A 19,038-nucleotide genomic window follows, 5' to 3' on the forward strand; every position below is an offset into this window, starting at 1 on the left:
TTAAACCTGGACTTTTCACGATCGGATAGCTATCCGATCTGAGAAAATGCATGAAGCAGTGTTGCCAACTATTTTCAAAGGAAAGTAGCTAACGCCTCCCCTAAAAGTCGCTAAATGTCGCTAGATGACGTCATACGTCAATTAGCATATTCATGACATCATCGCGGCGTACTTGCGTTCTGCCTGCCTAATGTTTTTTCTCGTTAAAATCATGCTCACATACTGTATTTTAGTATAATATAATATAATATAATATAGCCGAATGTCCAATAAAGCTGAACATTCTCATTTACTATATTTTTTTGTCAGACAATAGAACGAGTAGCTATTGAATGACTATTTTTTATATGTGTAAAATTATCTGAATTGAGAGAGTTCGGGAACTGGGTGAACTGTGATAGTGAGTATTACAAGTGATAAGCATAAGTAATCAAATAAAATGGTCAAACTAAATTCTTTAAATATAAAACAAAAGATAAGTGATAAGTCCGTGGAAACAACACTGCTCATTCACGTCTGTTAGCTGCCGTGCTGCTGCTCCTCTCTCAGCCATTCACTGAACAGGGTAGACGCAGAGAGAGGTGTGTGACGGCAAGGAGAACGCAAACCTCGCGCTCGCAGGGCTGTGCTGGCAACATTTGGAGGTTACTGAGGTTTGTCCAAAAAGTAGCTAGATTTGTCGCTAGTCGCTTTTTTGAAAAAATGTCGCTAAAGGGGTCTGAAAAGTCGCTAAAAATAGCGACAAAGGCGCTAAGTTGGCAACACTGGCATGAAGTGGCCAGGTGTAAACAACCCCCATGACAAAAACATACGCACGAAAGCCGAAAACAAACGCTGGTTGGCCTCTCACGTCCAAATTTGACGAAGTGGTGGGGGAAGTGACGTATGCCGTAAAGCAGTCGAATTTTGTAGTTCTTTTTGTGCTCTTGTTACTACCCGAACACCGAAGTTACATAGTGCCAGTAAAAGCGATACAGACCCTGTCAGGCTATGGCAGACGTGTCATTCAACCTATTGTAAGTCGATGTACCATCACAAGGATCTTGGAAATATATTATGAAGGTTGAAAAGTTACATAGTGTCGCTTTAATGTTTCCAAATGAAATGAAGCGTAACCCATGAAGAGAAAACGACTGTGAAGCTTTGGGGGTGTTGGACTCGATCTACTCCACCTGTGTTTTGATCATCGTTCTGGATCTGATCAAGGCGTAGTCTTTGACAAAAATGTGATTTTCTCAACTATTTTGTTTAAAATGTTGCCTTTATGAAACTTACTGACATTCAAGTGTTCCCATATGAAAAAAACCTGCATGGTTCATGTATAGCAACCATATATCTTCCTTACTTAAATCAGCCAGAATTACCTTCTGTGTTTCATATAAGGCCAATACATGTCCTATACAAAATCAGACCGATTATGGCCCATTTCATACTAAATAGCACACATATAACTTATAGGGGATTTTTGCGTCATATATGAATACTGTTAAAAGACTTATATGAGTTTTACATGACAAAAGTATGCAAAAGTGTATGATATTAGTAGAAATATATAAAACTCATATAAAATTCATATATAAATCATTTAAAGTTCTTATATTGAATCATATGCTATTCAAACTAAAGTCATATAGAATTTATACACATTTTGTGTCATTTGTTTATGCGTTTCATACAGATTTCATGTTTTGATGACCAACATCTGATTCACTTATATGCAGTTGGCAAATTTTTTAAGGGATACTCCACTTTAAAATGAAAATTCTGTCATCATATACTCACCCTCATGTTGTTTCAAACCTGTATGAATTTCTTTTTTCTGCTGAACAGAAAGGAAGATATTTAGAAGAATGTCAGTAACCAGACAGTTTCTGGTCTCATTGACTTCCATAGTATATATTTTTTCCTACTATGGAAGTCAATGGGACCAGAAACTGTCTGGTTACTGACATTCTTCTAAATATCTTCCTTTCTGTTCAGCAGAAAAAAGAAATTCATACAGGTTTGAAACAACATGAGGGTGAATATATGATGACAAACCTTTATGAAGACTGTTAATTTTCCTACAGGATTTGAAAGAGCAGTTATAAAGCAATGACATTGTAAGACCGTGTATTTACATTATTTGTGAACTGTCTGGGCCTGTTGTTTGTGAACAAATCATAACATATTATTGCAAATGAACAAAGTTGAGTCAAATATGTTTCTAGAACAGTGATTAAAATGTTGAAAATTGGCTGGAATATGTTTTTGTATATGTGACATGAACTCTGGTGGTGATGCACTCTAAAAACTTTTAATATGATTTACTCAATGTTTTGGTTAAACATTTTTACACTTAGAATTGATTAGATTTTTAAGCAGTGAAATCAATTACATACACTGTATTAACTGAGTAAATGTAAGTGAAACAACATTAACAAATAAAATTGAATAGAAATAATTGGGGGGGAAACCTTTAAAAACAAATATTTATGAGTAATATTAACTGTGTTTCTATGCCAGTAATATTAACTTTTTTATTTCCTCTAAACCTTTGTAAAAATATTCCATACAACCACCGGTATAACTACATGACATAGGCCTTTATTGTCAATGAGTAGCCTACAGCAATACAGCATATGTTATACTATTTTTAACACATATACAATAATGCCTACATTTAAAATCATGTAAGAAACATTTTCTAAGTAAAAATTTAACATTTAGGCCTAAACATTCAAGTGTAATCAACCGGTCTGTTATCCAGTATCCACCGGATCAGCGCTGGTTCCTATGCCGGAGATGGGCTCGCCTCTGCGGGGGAACCTCTAACTTTACACCGCCGTCCTGCGTCACTCACGGCCGAAAGATACTGCGACGCGACTGACTCCATAACCTGCCAATAAACACACAGTGCACAGTTCTGAGGACATTTTATCATCCAAATTAGTTATATTCATTATCTTTAGGAATATAGTCGTGTGTTTTTTATGCAAGGTGTTACAATCATGCGAAAAGACAGGCGCGAGTCGACACTCGTTTAACTCGTGAGTAACATTGTGTCTCTGTATGTTCTTTCGCATTAAATAAAATGATTTAAAGCACATTAATGATTATACAGATCAAATAAAACGTACTCGGTTACTAACGTAACCTCGGTTCTCTCTAGAAGAGGGAACGAGTACTTGCGTAAGTATCTTACGCTAGGGGAAAACCTCTTTTCCTCGAGATATTGAAGCCAAAAATTATCCTTAATTTTGCAATAATGTAAAACGCATTGCAGCAGCATGCAGACATGGGCAAGACAGCTCGCGCGCCCATAGGCTGCTCTGCGGCAACTGCACCAGCCTATCGACAGAGGCCCCTCATGACATCAGGACCAATGAGGGTGCTTCGCGCCCATTACGTCATGTCCCGCCGAAAGCGGGTGGGGCTAGGGCTATAAATACGGCCCAGAGAGGCTGGTTTGGTCAGTTTTTCATCGCAGAAGCGAATCAGAACATGACGCATGCACGGCAAGATACGCAAGTACTCGTTCCCTCTTCTAGAGAGAACCGAGGTTACGTTAGTAACCGAGTACGTTCTCTTACGAGAGGTTCTCTCGTACTTGCGTAAGTATCTTACGCTAGGGGAACACAGTGTAAAACGCCGTGCGTGCTTGAGACATAACACTAAAGTCCCAAGGGCAGGTGCCCGGGGCTCATATAGTGCCTAATCACAAGGGACTCACAGAGAATCTGGGAAGAGGGGCTGGAATAGCATCATTCCTGTAATATAGAGCTCTGATAAGAGCATATTATATCAAGTGTTCCACACAGCCAGGGCGAACACGGCCTGGACTGATAAATATGGGGGACTTACGCACTGCCCATAGAAGTATACATACGATCAGTGATCGACGCTCTAGCGGTTTCAGCATCCTGAGCCGATAGGATCGGGTGGGCAATACTGAAAATTTAAACCGAGAGCAACCTAGCTTGCAAAGCGGGAACCTCTAGGTTATAAAACCTTATAAATGTAGACGGGGAGGCCCAGCCTGCCGCCATACAAATATCTTGCAAGGCAATCCCACTTGACCAGGCCCACGAAGAGGCCATGCCTCTCATGGAGTGCGCTCTGACACCCAACGGGCACTGCATGCCCTTGGAGGCGTATGCCAGTGCTATAGCATCAACTATCCATCTGGATAGGCTCTGTTTCGACGCGGCTAGTCCCTTAGAACGTCCGCTAAATGAAACAAAGAGCTGCTCCGTCTGTCTGAAAACAGACGAGCGAGACACATAAGCTCGTAATGCCCTGACTGGGCAAAGGAGGCTCGCGTCTCTTTCCTCATCAGGGACCGGTAGGGCTGACAGGGAGATAACCTGCGCCCTAAACGGTGTGTTGAGGGATTTTGGAACATAACCGTGCTTAGGTTTGAGTATAACTTTTGAGTCATTAGGCCCAAACTCCATGCACGCCGCACTCACAGAGAGCGCGTGTAGATCCCCTATGCGCTTCACTGAAGCGAGAGCCAGCAAAAACACCGTCTTGAAAGACAGGTGTTTCAAATCAATTGACTGTAAAGGCTCAAATGGCGCACCTTTCATGGCTTCCAGAACCGTAGAAAGGTCCCATACGGGGACTGAGGGAGGTCTGGGAGGATTCAGTCTCTTAGCCCCTCTAAGGAAGCAGATGACTAAATCGTTCCTTCCTATTGACTGACCAAGCGTTGTTCCTGAGAACGCTGCTATAGCCGCCACATAAACTTTGAGCATGGAGGGGGCCCTGCCCTCATCCAACAGCTCTTGTAGGAAGGAAAACACCTCCGTCACACCACAGTCTGTGGGTGACACACCACGGGCTGTGCACCAGCCCGAAAACACTGACCATTTCGAGGAGTAGAGCCGTCTCGTAGACGGAGCTCTAGCCTGCGTGATCGTGTTTAATACTCCTTTAGGGAGTCCAACATGTACCCGTTGATGGCCCAGGCATGAAGGGACAATAGTTCCGGGTGAGGATGCCAGATCGAGCCGTGGGCCTGTGAGAGGAGGTCTCTCCTCACTGGTACTGGCCACGGGGCAGTACTTGCTAAGTACATCACGACTGGGAACCAAGGTTGGTTTTTCCAGAACGGTGCCACCAGCAATACTGAGCATCCTTCTTCCCTGATCCGTTCTATCACCTGAGGCAGGAGAGAGACGGGGGAAAAGCATAGAGCGGGCGGCGGGGCCACACATGGGCCAGCGCGTTCCTGCTCTTGGAGAAAAATTCCGGACAGTGAGCGTTTTCTTGAGACGCAAACAGGTCTACTTCCGCTCTGCCGAATTTCTTCCACAGCAGTTGGACTGTCTGTGGGTCATTTCGAGGCAGTTTATGTGCAGGAGCTTTTCCCGTTCCGACCACTGGCCGAAGAACGGTCTGCCCTCGAGCAGCGCTCCCCATCCCGAGGTGGACGCGTCCGTGGACACCACTCTCACCCTCGAGGAAGTCCCCAGGCTTACACCTGATTGGTACCAGTCGTTCGCTCTCCAAGGTTTCAGAGTTGTGACGCACTTCTGATTGACCCTGAGGCGAAGCGAACCGGATGCCCACGCTCTGCGTGGGACTCGCGCTTTCAGCCAAAACTGCAGCGGGCGCATGCGGAGCAGGCCCAGCTGGAGCACTGATGATGCTGAGGCCATGAGACCTAGCATCTTCTGAAATTTCTTGAGCGGGACAGACGCGCCGCAGCGAAACGAGTTCGCTGTGCGTTGAATGTCTACCGCGCGCTGTGGTGATAGTCGCGCTATCATGGACAGCGAGTCCAATTCTGTGCCCAGGAAAGATATCTTCTGACTGGGTGACAGAGAGCTCTTCGCCCAATTGACACTGAGACCCAAATCCTCGAGGTGATCGAGTAAAATGGTCGTGTGTTCTATGAGCACTGCGCGAGATTGCGCTAGAATCAGCCAATCGTCCAAATAGTTCAGTACTCGCATGCCTCTCATTCTGAGGGGTGCGAGCGCCGCATCCATGCACTTCGTAAATGTACGGGGTGCCAGGGACAAACCGAACGGCAGGACTGTGTACTGATATGCCTGGCCCCCGAAGGCGAATCTCAAATATCGCCTGTGACGTGACGCTATTTGTATTTGAAAAATACGCGTCTTTCAGATCTATTGACACAAACCAATCTCCTTGGCGAATCTGCACAAGGATTTGTCTGGTCGTGAGCATCCTGAACTGTCGCTTCACAAGCACTTTGTTCAGTTGCCTTAGATCTAGTATGGGTCTGAGACCCCCGTCTTTTTTCGGTACCAGGAAGCGGCATTCTTGAACATTACTCAAGTATACTTCATAAAATGAACTTGAAGTATACTTTTTTTTCGTAAGGGACCTCAAGTCCTGGATTTCCACAGTCAAACGGTCAGGCAGAGAGGGCAGTGCAAACAATAAAAAATCTGCTGAAAAAAGCACAAGACACTAACAGAGATCCATACATTGCTCTCCTGGAGTATAGAAACACACCGTTGAATGGGATAGGCCTTTCCCCTGCACAGTTACTCATGGGAAGAAGACTGAAGTCAAAGATTCCAGTGTCAAAGAAGCTGCTGATGCCCAAGGTTTTCAGACAGGTGCGTAACAGACTGAGTCACAGGCAAGTCAAACAAAAGCAATACTTTGATCGTGGGACAAGAAAGCTACCGGAATTGAAGAAAAATTAAAGAGTGAGAATTAGATAGGATAGCAAATGGAAACCTGCAGTGGTTCTCGACAAACTTCAACAACCAATATCTTACATTGTTCAAACACCAGACAGTTGCATCTTCAGAAGGAATAGAAGAGGTTTGCTGAAAACAAAGGAGACGTTGCGTCCTTCACCTCAAACTGAAGCTGTGGAAGACTTACGTGTTCCTTCACCAGATTTTGAGCAGAATTCAGAGCAGGAAAACAATGTGGACAATAACGCTAGTGCAAGTTGTTCGTCTTCTGAGAATGCCAAGAGTTCGCCTGTGGGAAATCGTCAATTTCGTGCAGTGGGTAATGAGAGACTGTCAAGATTTGGTAGGCCTATCAGAGTGCCTAGTAGGTACCGGGAGTAATTCAGTATAGTGCCAAGTCTTAAGAGTAACTTAAGTTTATTGTTGTGTGCAAGTTATGTTAATGTAAAAAAAAAGAAAAAAAAGGGAGATGGGTCATGTGTACATGTTGTAGTGTAATTAGGTGAACACTGTGAGGCGCCATTGCGACACCGTCTGTGTTGTATAGACACACACAAGTAAAGAGAGTTCAGTTCAACCACATGCGGTTTCCTGTCTTCAATACATTACAAACGGATTCCAGTTTTTTAAAAAATATATATAATCTACGACCTGCATACGTGCACGCGAGAAGATTATAGGGACAGTCTGCAGGAAGTCACGGAGTTAAATAGGGGAGCACCCCGAGTCATCCTGGTCACGAGGGACATTGTTTGTATTAGACTCGACCTATGCATTTGCAACGAGAGATAGTATCCAGTGTGAAGCACTGCCTCTGGTGGTCAGGAAGAACGAAATAGAACGTGGATGCATGCTTTAGTTGTGTATATATGTATATGCGAGTGATTTCATATGTGGATGTGCGTGAACTTTTCAGTGCAAACGGAAGGCATTTCAGTGTAAAAGGAAGTCATTTGTACGTACACGGAAGTAACCTGCCTATTTACCGCCCTATTTACGTTTTGATAGTTTGTTTCCAATTTTAAATGAAATAAGCATAAACGAGAAAACGGCCCCTTTATTAGTTTTTTCGTTTTTACATCCACATATGAAATCACTCGCATATACATATATACACAACTAAAGCATGCATCCACGTTTTATTTTGTATGTATGCGCGTGTGTTTTATGGATGTGTATGCGCGCATCGAGTTTATATGTATGTGCGAGTGTTTATAGGTGTATATGCATGGAAGTTTATGTATATGCAAGTGTTTATAGGTGTGTCTGCGTGCAGCGAGTGTATATGTATGTGCAAGTGTTTATAGGTGTGTCTGCGTGCAGCGAGTGTATATGTATGTGCAAGTGTTTATAGGTGTGTCTGCGTGCAGCGAGTGTATATGTATGTGCAAGTGTTTATAGGTGTGTCTGCGTGCAGCGAGTGTATGTGCAAGTGTTTATAGGTGTGTCTGCGTGCAGCGAGTGTATATGTATGTGCAAGTGTTTATAGGTGTGTCTGCGTGCAGCGAGTGTATATGTATGTGCAAGTGTTTATAGGTGTATATGCATGGAAGTTTATATGTGCGAGTGTTTATAGGTGTGTCTGCGTGCAGCGAGTGTATATGTATGTGCGAGTGTTTATAGGTGTATATGCATGGAAGTTTATATGTATGTGCGAGTGTTTATAGGTGTGTCTGCGTGCAGCGAGTGTATATGTATGTGCGAGTGTTTATAGGTGTATATGCATGGAAGTTTATATGTATATGCTAGTATTTATAGGTGTATGCGTGCGTCAGGTTTATATGTATATGCAAGTTATTCACAAGTGTATATGCATGGAAGTTTATATGTATATGCTAGTATTTATAGGTGTATGCGTGCGTCAGGTTTATATGTATATGCAAGTTATTCACAAGTGTATATGCATTCATTACTAACATAATATGTAGTGGTGTGGATTTCATATTAGTGTGCACGTGTATTTCATATATGTATTTTGAACATCCAATAGTATCTACATCCAATAGTATCGCCGGAAAGATGAAGAGGCGGACATAAGGAGAGCCATGGAGATACAAGTAGGAGGAAAGAGAAAGAGGGGAAGGCCGAAGCACCGTTGGAAAGACACCATAAAGACAGACATGGAGTGGTGTGGCCTAGAGAAGGAAGATACAGACGATCGTGACAGATGGAGGTGTCTGGTTGAGATGAAGATCAGGCAGAAACCTGCTACCCGAAAGGATAGAAGCGGCGAAAGGTGAGAAATAGTATACATGTATATGCGAGTAATTTATATATGCACGTGTGTTATGTATGTATTGATAAGCGAAGTTTGATTTAAATCCTACGTGGCGCCTCATATAGTGTTCGTAACCCGGTCACACTAAATGCGTCTCTATAGCACGCATTGTGTTTATCGTGCAATTTATACACGAAAATTTGTTTTTACGTGCATATGATACGCATGGGTAGGATTAGTATTGTGGGGTGCGTGTGTATTGAGATTAGGCTGGTCATTCTCAGGGAATGCATGAACGGATAATTACAATTACTTTGAATGCAATATAAGTGGCTTTAGACCATCTGCCACATGCACTAATGTAGTGAACGATCTGATGTAAAGCGTACAAAACAATGTGAAACTACAAGGTTCTGTTTAGAAAGTCTTTAATGCTGATATTTTACAACCGTTTGACTGACAGCAGAAGTTCAGGAGTCTTCAGAAGAATCACTAACCTACAAGAAAGAGTAACATAATTTCAACTCCAATAATAGGCGGGATGCAAATGTCATGATCATCCGGTTAGGCTTTATTTTGTGATAATGACTGTGCATTATCCCTTACAAAACTGTTGTATGACATGGTTCATGTTAGTTTATCACAGTATGATGATCAATAATGACAATACATTTGATCTTCTTGCTGTTCTTGTTGTCATCCTCTTACACCTGAAAGAATAAACACACTGATAGGCAGTGTGTCAGTCTGAGTTTTTGATTGTGATCACATCACCTTAATCACAGCAGTACATGCGCACGTCATTGAGAGCGGTGTCGTCTCCATTGATTCCCTGTGGCTCTTCTATCTGGGTCCCGATGCCACAGATTCCTGTTCCTTTACATTTTGGACTCCATTTTCCCCAATCGCCCCAGTCTGTGCCGTCACCTCGAAGGATAGAACCTCCACTGCAGTTGAATCTGAAATAAATGTGACAGTATTATGTTAAAGTGCCCATATGCTTTTTCGGATATGACCTCTCATGCAATGTGTAATAGAGCTGTTTGAGAATGTAAAAGTCTCAAAGTGCAGATAAATGGAGTTGTCTCCCAAAAGAAAGAAGCGATTCTGAACTGCCTGAAACGAGTCGTCAGTAATTCAAGTCAATTTTATTTGTATAGCGCTTTTCACAATACAGATTGTATCAAAGCAGCTTCACAGTATTAAATTAAAATAATACAACAAAGTTTGTTTCAAGAGGAATTTATTGATTGATAAAATTAAATTAAATATCCCCAAAATATCCCCCAAAATATATAAATTCAAGTCTCACTTCCTGCTGAACATACGTAGGTTTGTTACGAATTTGCATAATGCCAGTCTCTGGTCTTGATTGGCTGAACAGCGTCTCTTTGCCCCGCCCTCAAACACTGTAGTTTATCTGAGACTGGAAGAGTTTGGTTCATGTTGTTCGTGTGGAGAAGACGCTGTTTTCTGCTGACAAAGCAAATCCACTTTGATGAGATTGATACGGTAAAACCCACGCCATCGTTACTGTTCGTATCACTGTGATCAAGAGCTGAGAGTCAGATATGATAATGAGCGTTTAGTTTCTGACTAATCACAGCAGACTGGGCCGTCTGACCAATCAGAGCAGAGCGGCTCTCAGAGAGGCGGGGTTTAGAGAGACTGAAGCGTTTCAGACACTGTGAGAAAAGAGCTGATGCTGCAGTGGAGATTATGAGGAAATTAAAGTGTGTTTTGACCAACCTATTTTCAATGGAAAGCCTACTCAAAAAGTCACTAAATGTTGCGCCAACTGTCTGCAGTTTACATCTGTTTTCTTTCCTAATCCGTGCTCCCATATTGTAATTTTAATATAATATAGCTGAATGTCCAATAAAGCTATTCTCATTTACATATTTTCTGTCAGACAGCGGAACGAGTGTGATATAGTGACTGACTACATGTAAACCAGCAATCCAAAAAGTCGCTAGATTTATCGCTAAAAGTAAGTCGCTATAGACCTTTGCGCCAGAGAAACGAGGGCGCCGCCATCTTTAGAATATTGTCTTTGAACTTCCGGTTTTGCGGTCGCTCTGTATATTTCTATGGCTGTCCAGGAGTAATAAGCTTTTGAAGTAGATTTACTTAATGTAAAGTTAAAGAAAGTTATCATGAGGATTGTAATGTTTAAAGCAGATGTCTTAACAAATGTAAGTCGACCGGGAAGATTTTAAAGGACAAGTTCGGTATTTTACACTTAAAGCCCTGTTTACAGATCGTATCTGATGAAATAGAACGGTTAAGATTAAAATTTGGACACATGCTCCTGTCCCGAGAATTTTAGGTTTATTTCGCTTTTGTGGACCTATTTTGCCAAACGCGTCACACCCGTGATTCTTCCGTTGAGAGCTTGAATAATAGACACTCCAGCCCAGTTGGTGGCGATAATGCACCTTTGCCAATTGCAAGCAAACCACGGGCATTTCATTGAATACACAGAAGAAGCAGAAGAAGAAGCGGCGGAGTAATACCGTAAAGGTGCTGCGGTCTCACAGCACGTCCTATTAAGTCAATGGAGTTGGACAAAAACTACGATAAAACCTGTTGGAATGCATCTTTTTCAGTGATTTTTGATGGAACATATCAGTGAACACCCCCTGACCACTCGGTGAGTTTCACGTCTTTGTAAACGAAAGTTTAATGTGTTTTTAGGACGGAATCTTCCAGTGCATATAGACAACCATTGTGGGGGTGGAGGGGGGGAAGTGAAATAAACCTAAAATTCTCGGGACAGCAGCATGTGTCCAAATTTTAATCTTAACCGTTCTATTTCATCAGATACGATCTGTAAACAGGGCTTTAAGTGTAAAATACCGAACTTGTCCTTTAAACGAGCTGTTCATTCATAAATACTCAAGATCGCTGTGAAAATACAGACTGGATGTCAAAAGACAACGAGTGCAGCGCTGAAAAGGGGCGGGGCTACATAAGGTCTATAGGGGTATGAAAAGTCGCTCATTCCTGTGACAAACTCACTAAATTGGCAACACACATTTTTGACCTTGGATGCACTTAAACCGAGACTCTAGAACACAATTTTTAACCTTTAAAATAGCATAGTAGGGGCACTTTAAACATGAAGTTTGACTTTTTTTGGAAGTTTTTTTCTTCTTTTTTCAGCCCAGAATAAATATATGAGCTAGCGGAAGTATTGATTTACTGTTTATAGAACTTCTGTAAAAGAGATATAACACTTAATAGTCGTATTGTTGCTCTGAATATCATTCATATGCTTGATGAGGGAAATCTGAGACCCTGAATGGCAAATTCAGAATGATTGTTCTGTTCAGAATGATGACTCACCTGATGTTGTTTGCGGCCGTTTCATCTTTAGTTTCTGCAACCTGGACTCTCAGCTGGAAAGCTGTCAAGAATCCCGAAGGACACCATTTGATATCAGTCCACTCTCCCCAGCTGAAGAAAACACACAATTTATGGCATTTTTGAAGGTTTATTGAAGACAATGAAGATTAAATCCACAGTTAATTTATCTAGCTTATGAAAAAACTGCTCTGTAATGTAAGAATTCTTTATAAACTCAAAGTAATCATGTTACTAGTTTTACTTCATTGCATAGAGTCCGAGCTCATTACCTTCCTACGTCAGACTGAACGGAGATTTCCTTATTTACGTCTGATAAGTCTTTGGTCCGACTGACACAGTAAAGACGAATCCCGTTGAGTGCTGTGTTATCCCAAAAAACAGGTTCTTCCACCTAAAAAACAAGAAAAAACAGCAACAACATTAAGACAATCCTCTATTTGATAATGTTCATGGCAGGTGGAGATTAACTAACACACACACACACACACACACACATTAAATAAGGAGCTATTTGCGGTTACACGTGTTTTTATTTTTGAACACCTCCAGATGATACTATTCTCACTTCAAAAATGGATTTCAAAGGCCGTCACTCTATTTTAATCTGAAATATTGCATTTATTGAAAAAATAATGGGAAAGAAAATACATTAACTTTAGTGGAAAAAATAGCTCATAAAATGTTTATAAATATTGCATAGTATCATAAAATCCCCTAAAAAATGTAAATAATAATCAAAAAAATATTACCGACCAAAAATGAATTACATTGATTTTCCTGCAGGAAAAAAATTACATTTTAAAGCTTTTGACAGAGAAGGAGCCAAGTTTGACCCCAAAATGAAGAGGCTCAGAGGGTTAAAGTCTACATAAAACCTCTGACATATGAAGGAAAAACGTTGACAGGACTTGCTTTTACATTTCAGGAATTGATTGAATCATGATAAATCTTGATATTTTCTAACCCAGATACTTTTTCTTTTTTAAAGCTCAAACTCACTTCATGTCATTTTGCTTCTTCTCCAGTAAACGTATCTTGATTTAAGAATGTTTAGATATTTGTACCGGATAACAAGACAAAAATACTGAGTTAGAAAATCAAAACCACTTTCATGAGTCAATGGTCAACTTACCATCAGACTAAACCCCGTGGCGTATGTTCCAGTTGGACAAAATTCCCTCTGACCCCACGACCCCCACTTCAATCCATTGGACACAGTCAGCAACGATACGAAAGTTCTTTCAATGCTCTCCTCAGAATGTTTTCCAGTGGACTGAACGCTCACATGCAGCCCAATAATGGCTAGCAGTGAAAACACCATGGAAATGAAGGGATGCATTGTATTGCCAAATAATGATTAAATTAATTCTGTTTGGTTTCCTAACCAAAAACTTACCCCGGTTACCCTAAGCCTTCTTAGGTTGGTCAGTAGAACATGCCTGTTTCTTTTTTGAGCCAATCAGAACATTACATTTATATGTATTTAAATTCAGCCAATCAGCAGCCAGGAACACAGAGTCCACGTCAATGCCTGTAAATAAACAAACACAAATACAAACATCTGTTTGTTTAACTGAGTGTTCTTGGAAAGTGTTTTACTCAGTAAAATGCCTATCAAATGCTGGTTGATTTTGTCATTTTATTTCCTGTTGTAAATATCAAGGATTGCAAAGCAGCAGGAAAAGATCTGCTAAAACTGATAATTCTGTCATCATTTACTCACTCTCATGTCGTTCCAAACCTGTACGACTTTCTTTATTTCAAGAAGAATGTAAGTGTCATAACTGTATTTTCACACAACTTGACTTCTGAAGTCTTATGACAATTTGCATGAAGAAATGAAAACACATAAAAATCATTGTTTATCCATATTGTTCCAGTCGGTGAAACTAAATGATTGTGCAAGTCACGTAAACACACTTTAGACAAACACTGATCAGGTCGAATTGCCAGTAAAAGCATGTGCCCTTTCAAAATGTTTATTTACACTTTTTATCTTTCATGAGGTTTGAGATACTGGGAAGCAGAAATCACACATTTAAGCAATCCATGAAGAGTTTGTGTGTGTGTAGGAAAATAACAATCTTTGATTTCTGATTCATAACTGCTTCTTGATTCTGGCACCGTTTGTGATAGTCGCTGCAGGAGTGGCTTTACAATCTTCTCAAATATTAAAATAAGGTTTGAATTTGTTTTGCATCAAATCATTTTCTGAATATGCATTGTGCCATTTTAGCTAAAAACACATTTATATATTGGGATACAATTATATCTTTAGAAAGGCAAAAAGTTGCCTTGCCTTGCCTTGAATGCAATATGAGTCACCTTAGACCATCTGCCTCATGCACTAATGTAGTGAACGATCTGATGTAAAGTGTTGTGTAAAAGAATGTGAAACTACAAGGTTCTGTTTAGAAAGTCTTTATTGCTGATATTTGGCAACCGTTTGACTGACAGCAGAAGTTCAGGAGTCTTCAGAAGAATCACTAACCTACAAGAAAGAATTAAATAATTTCAACTCCAATAATAGGCGGGATGTAAATGTCATGATCATCCGGTTAGGCTTTATTTTGTGATAATGACCAGGGGCCTCATTTATAAACGTTGCGTACGCACAAAAGAAGGCGTACGCCGCTCTCTACGCAATAATTGGTATTTATAAAAAGCAAACTTGACGGGGAAATGTGCGGTCCTTCACGCAGACTTTGACCCAGGCGTACGCACAAAAACGGGTAAAATGAGAAATGGCGACACCGTCGGCAGAGGGAAGAAACACGTGAAAGTGTGTGAAACTGTAGACCGTTGTGTAAAAGAAATGGCAATACTGCCTCTCATAAATAACTTGAAGACTTCACAAAGCAAGTCTTACAATTAACAGCCTACACAAACACCCGTCTGATCGATCTGCAGTGTAAAACAAACAAAATCAAACGAAGATTACAACAGAAATGCAAATTAACACATATTTTTTGAAATATGTTCTGCAATAATATTGGCATGTTATGCAATTCATCCTCATAACACATCTGTAGCTTGTCAGATGCAATCAAATGGATGGTAATAAAATGCCATGATGCCATCACAATGCGTAATGACGCACAATGGCTGATCTTGCGCTTCACGCTTGCGCGTGAGTGAAGTTACGTTTCTTGGTTTTCCTCTATGATTTCGCAATCGATGAATATTAACTTGTGGGCGTTTCACGGACTATTTATGGGCAACTATGGGCGTGACATGAAGCCGCAAAAGCTGCGCTACATTAAGAATTGATTGTGATTTATTAAGGGAAAACTGCGTAGGATGTGCGTGCGCACGGTTTTATAAATCCGAATATTTCTGTGCGCACGCACGTCCTATGTTTCATCCGTACCCCACTTCTGACGCAAATCCTACGCAAAGTTTTATAAATGAGGCCCCAGCCGACTTTACAGATTTACATTACAAAACTGTTGTATGACATGGTTCATGTTAGTTTATCATAGTATGATGATCAATAATAACAATACATTTGATCTTCTTGCTGTTCTTGTTGTCATCCTCTTACACCTGAAAGAAAAATCTGATTTAGTTGATCTGCAGTCACTATTAGTAAGATCTGAGTTTTTGATTGTGATCACATCACCTTAATCACAGCAGAACATGCGCACGTCATTGAGAGCGGTGTCGTCTCCTCTTCCCTGTGACCCTTCTACCCGGGTCTTGATGCCGCAGATTCCTTTTCCCATACAGTTTGGGCTCCAGTTGCCCCAGTTGCCCCAGTTGCCCCAGTCTGTGCCGTCACCTTCCAGCACCTCACCTCCACTGCAGGTGAACCTGGAAAAAATTCAGATGTGACAATATTATGATAAATATGTTATTGTGCTGTTGGATTGAATGTCATCACATGATCACCTGCAGCAATCACAATCACAAACAGCGAGTGTGATATTAACTAAACTATTGATAGGGGAAAACGTACTCGGTTACTAGAGTAACCTCGGTTCTCTCTAGAGAGGGAACGAGTATTGCGTAAGTTGCTTACACGACGGGAAAAACTCCTTTTTGAAGCTAAAAAATTATCCTTAATTTTGTATTTATTGTCAACGCGTTGCAGCAGCTAGCAGACCTAGAGCGGGCTAACTAGCATGCTCATTGGTTGCTCCGTGGCAACTGCAGCAGCCTACCACTGAGCCCTGCGTGATGTCACGCCAATGGGAGCGATTCGCGCCCCCACGCGTCATAGCCCGCCAGAATGGGCGTGGCTTTAGCATATAAAAGACGGGCTCGGGAGCTGCTTACCTGGTTTTCATCGACTGAAGCAAGACCAGCTCGAGGCGCGAGCACGGAAGGTTACGCAATACTCGTTTCCTCTCTAGAGAGAACCGAGGTTACACTAGTAACCGAGTACGTTCTCTTACGAGAGGTTCTCTCGTATTGCTTAAGTTGCTTACGCTACAGGAACCCCTTGTCAACGCCGTGCGCGCCAAGCATCCACCACATATAGTCCCAGGGGCACACACGGGGAACACAGATTAGTGGGTACATGTATATAAGCACACAGTATCATGTGGCAGAGAATACAGAGCGGCACAGCCGGTCCATACTGAAAAGGGAAAATCTACCCTTATACGGCAGCTCAACCAGGGGAGCTAGGATAAATGTGAGAGTAGTCTGCGCGCGAACGAACCTGAGCAGAACATACTCGTAACTTAGACTGACAAAAGTCTAGCCTGCAGGGCAGGAACTTCTAGGTTATAAAACCTAACAAATGTAGAGGGGGAGGCCCAGCCTGCCGTCATACAAATGTCGTGAATAGAAATCCCGCTGGACCAAGCCCACGAGGAGGCCATGCCTCTAGTGGAATGAGCCCTGACGCCCAAGGGGCACTGCAGGTCCTTAGACGCATATTCTGCCGCGATAGCGTCCACAATCCACCTGGAAAGACTCTGTTTCGAGGTGGCAAGGCCCTTGGCGCGCCCACCAAATGAAACGAAGATCTGCTCCGAGCGCCTGAAGGTGGCGGAGCGCGTGACGTAAACCCTTAACGCCCTAACAGGGCAAAAGAGGTTAACATAGACTTCGCTACCGGATCCCGGCAGGGCCGATAATGTAATAACCTGCGCTCTGAAGGGAGTGCCTAGCACTTTGGGGACATAATCATGTCTCGGCTTGAGGATGACTTTAGAGTCATTAGGTCCAAACTCGAGACATTGTTCCTGGACAGTCTGTCTGGACCGTCGTTCAGGCGACCAGGCACATGCGCGGCTCTCAGCAAGAGCAGGGAGTGCTGAGCCCAAACGAGGAGGCGTTCCGCCAGAGCATTGAGATTTCTGGATCTGATGCCGCCTTGGCGGTTCACGTAGGCCACCACTGACATGTTGTCCGTGCGAACCAGTACATGGTGGCCCCGCAGGCAAGGGAGGAAGTGCCTCAGCGCCTTCTCGACCGCTATCATCTCCAGACAGTTTATGTGAACCTAGGTTGGAGGCGTCTGTCGAGATAACCTTCCAGTACGAGATAGCTCCCATTGTCACTCCCGACTGGTACCATTCGGCCGCTATCCAGGGCTCCAGAGCTGAAACGCAGCTCTGAGTCACTCTGATACGCAGACCGCCGGAAGCCCAAGCTCAGTGTGGTACTCGTGCATTCAGCCAGCGTTGTAGCGGGCGCATACATAGCAAGCCCAGCTGAAGTACTGCTGAAGCTGAGGCCATGCAGCCAAAAATTCTCTGAAAAGTTTTGACAAAATGAAGTGGCCAGGAGTCGAACACGGCGCGCGCGCTGTGTCGACAGGCGGGCCGTCATAGACACGGAGTCTAGTTATATCCCCAGAAAAGAGGCTGTCTGACTGGGCAGTAATGAGCTCTTGGTCCAATTGACCGTGAGACCCAATTCTTCCAGATGGCTGAGAAGCAACGTTCTGTGAGATAATAATTATATCTCCGACTGTGCTAGAATCAGCCAATCGTCCAAATAGTTCAATATTCGCATGCCCTGACTTCTGAGGGGAGCGAGAGCCGCGTCCATGCACTTCGTAAATGTACGGGGTGCTAGGGACAGGCCAAATGGGAGGACGGTGTATTGATATACCTGACCGTCGAAGGCGAATCTCAAGAATGGCCTGTGACGGGGTATTTTCTGAATCTGAAAGTATGCGTCTTTCAGGTCGAGAGAGATAAACCAGTCCCTCGGGCGAATTTGTCGTGAGCATTTTGAACGGTCGCTTCATGAGAGCTTTGTTCAAATGTCTCAGATCTAAGATAGATAGGAAATACCGGCTGTAGAAGCCTGACTCGCCGAAGCCGAAGACAGGGCGAGGGCTGCGTGGTCTCGTCCCAGGCAGAGAGCGCAGATCACATGGCGGTCTCCGTCGCTGAGCGGGGCTCTGCAAGAGCCACAGGAAGTGCGAGGCATTTTGACAAAAACGCCTCGTGCTCTTTCAGAGAGAAAGTGTGTGACGCAGCGGCAAACACACACAGCAGAAAAAGGATATGACACCGGATAGCGTAGCAGGCACGGATGGCTGAAGGCGGCGAGAATCGTCTGGCTTCCTCAGGCGCTGTCCTAGGCTTGCTCTGTCGCTTGTTTCAACGGTGGCAGCTTCTCTCAGAGATCCAGCGATGCGGAGAGCTTCGCTGAAGAGATGAAAATCAGGTAAGCAGCTCCCGAGCCCGTCTTTTATACGCTAAAGCCACGCCCATTCTGGCGGGCTATAACGCGTGGGGGTGCGATGTCACGCAGGGCTCAGTGATAGGCTGCTGCAGTTGCCGCGGAGCAACCAATGAGCGCGCTAGTTAGCCCGCTCTA

General features: G+C 42.9%; 4 protein-coding genes across 11 annotated transcripts in view; 1 reads left to right on the top strand and 3 right to left on the bottom strand.

The window, feature by feature from the left end:
- Positions 1-19,038, bottom strand: part of LOC309476899 (vitelline membrane outer layer protein 1-like) — a 101,398-nt gene that overhangs the window by 63,071 nt on the left and 19,289 nt on the right. The window lies entirely within an intron of this gene.
- The window catches only part of LOC309476892 (vitelline membrane outer layer protein 1-like), a 121,836-nt gene that overhangs the window by 60,248 nt on the left and 42,550 nt on the right, over positions 1-19,038 (top strand). The window lies entirely within an intron of this gene.
- LOC309476888 (vitelline membrane outer layer protein 1-like) overlaps positions 1-19,038 on the bottom strand; it is a 72,422-nt gene that overhangs the window by 51,534 nt on the left and 1,850 nt on the right. Inside the window, exons 4-6 of one of the 3 annotated variants that reach the window (XM_082140035.1) lie at positions 15,875-16,065; positions 15,759-15,798; positions 14,651-14,743 (exon numbers count right to left, since the gene is read on the bottom strand). In XM_082140035.1, the coding sequence (XP_081996161.1) occupies positions 15,876-16,065 (190 nt within the window). In that variant the 3' untranslated portion in view covers positions 14,651-14,743; positions 15,759-15,798; position 15,875. Of the gene's footprint in view, positions 1-14,650; positions 14,744-15,699; positions 15,799-15,874; positions 16,066-19,038 lie in introns of those variants that run through there. The other 2 variants (XM_082140034.1, XM_082140033.1) reach the window with 2 other exon arrangements.
- Positions 9,295-13,673, bottom strand: LOC309476891 (vitelline membrane outer layer protein 1-like). Of its 3 annotated transcripts, none has more exons than XM_082140041.1 (5): positions 13,385-13,673; positions 12,522-12,643; positions 12,232-12,342; positions 9,658-9,842; positions 9,295-9,380 (listed from the first exon to the last, which is right to left on the bottom strand). In XM_082140041.1, the coding sequence occupies exons 1-4, from the start codon at positions 13,589-13,591 to the stop codon at positions 9,659-9,661; spliced, it is 624 nt and encodes a 207-aa protein (XP_081996167.1). In that variant the 5' UTR covers positions 13,592-13,673; the 3' UTR covers positions 9,295-9,380; position 9,658. The 3 variants fall into 3 exon arrangements, with proteins under 3 accessions (XP_081996167.1, XP_081996166.1, XP_081996165.1); XM_082140040.1 differs by lacking the exon at positions 9,295-9,380 and adding an exon at positions 9,434-9,593; XM_082140039.1 differs by lacking the exon at positions 9,295-9,380 and having other exon boundaries at positions 9,434-9,842; positions 13,385-13,672.

The sequence above is a fragment of the Leuciscus leuciscus genome, assembly GCF_965113295.1.
Source record: "Leuciscus leuciscus genome assembly, chromosome: 16".
NCBI classification, from domain to species: domain Eukaryota; kingdom Metazoa; phylum Chordata; class Actinopteri; order Cypriniformes; family Leuciscidae; genus Leuciscus; species Leuciscus leuciscus.

Bases quoted from the DNA above. Each gene is read 5' to 3' on its own strand.
- LOC309476891 (XM_082140041.1), bottom strand. From the start codon at position 13,591: ATGCATCCCTTCATTTCCATGGTGTTTTCACTGCTAGCCATTATTGGG. The intron at 12,343-12,521 runs GTAATGAGCTCG...TGTTTTCTTCAG, and splicing joins GTTCAGTCTGACGTAGGAAG to CTGGGGAGAGTGGACTGATA. The intron at 9,843-12,231 runs GTGAGTCATCAT...CATTTATTTCAG, and splicing joins ACGGCCGCAAACAACATCAG to ATTCAACTGCAGTGGAGGTT.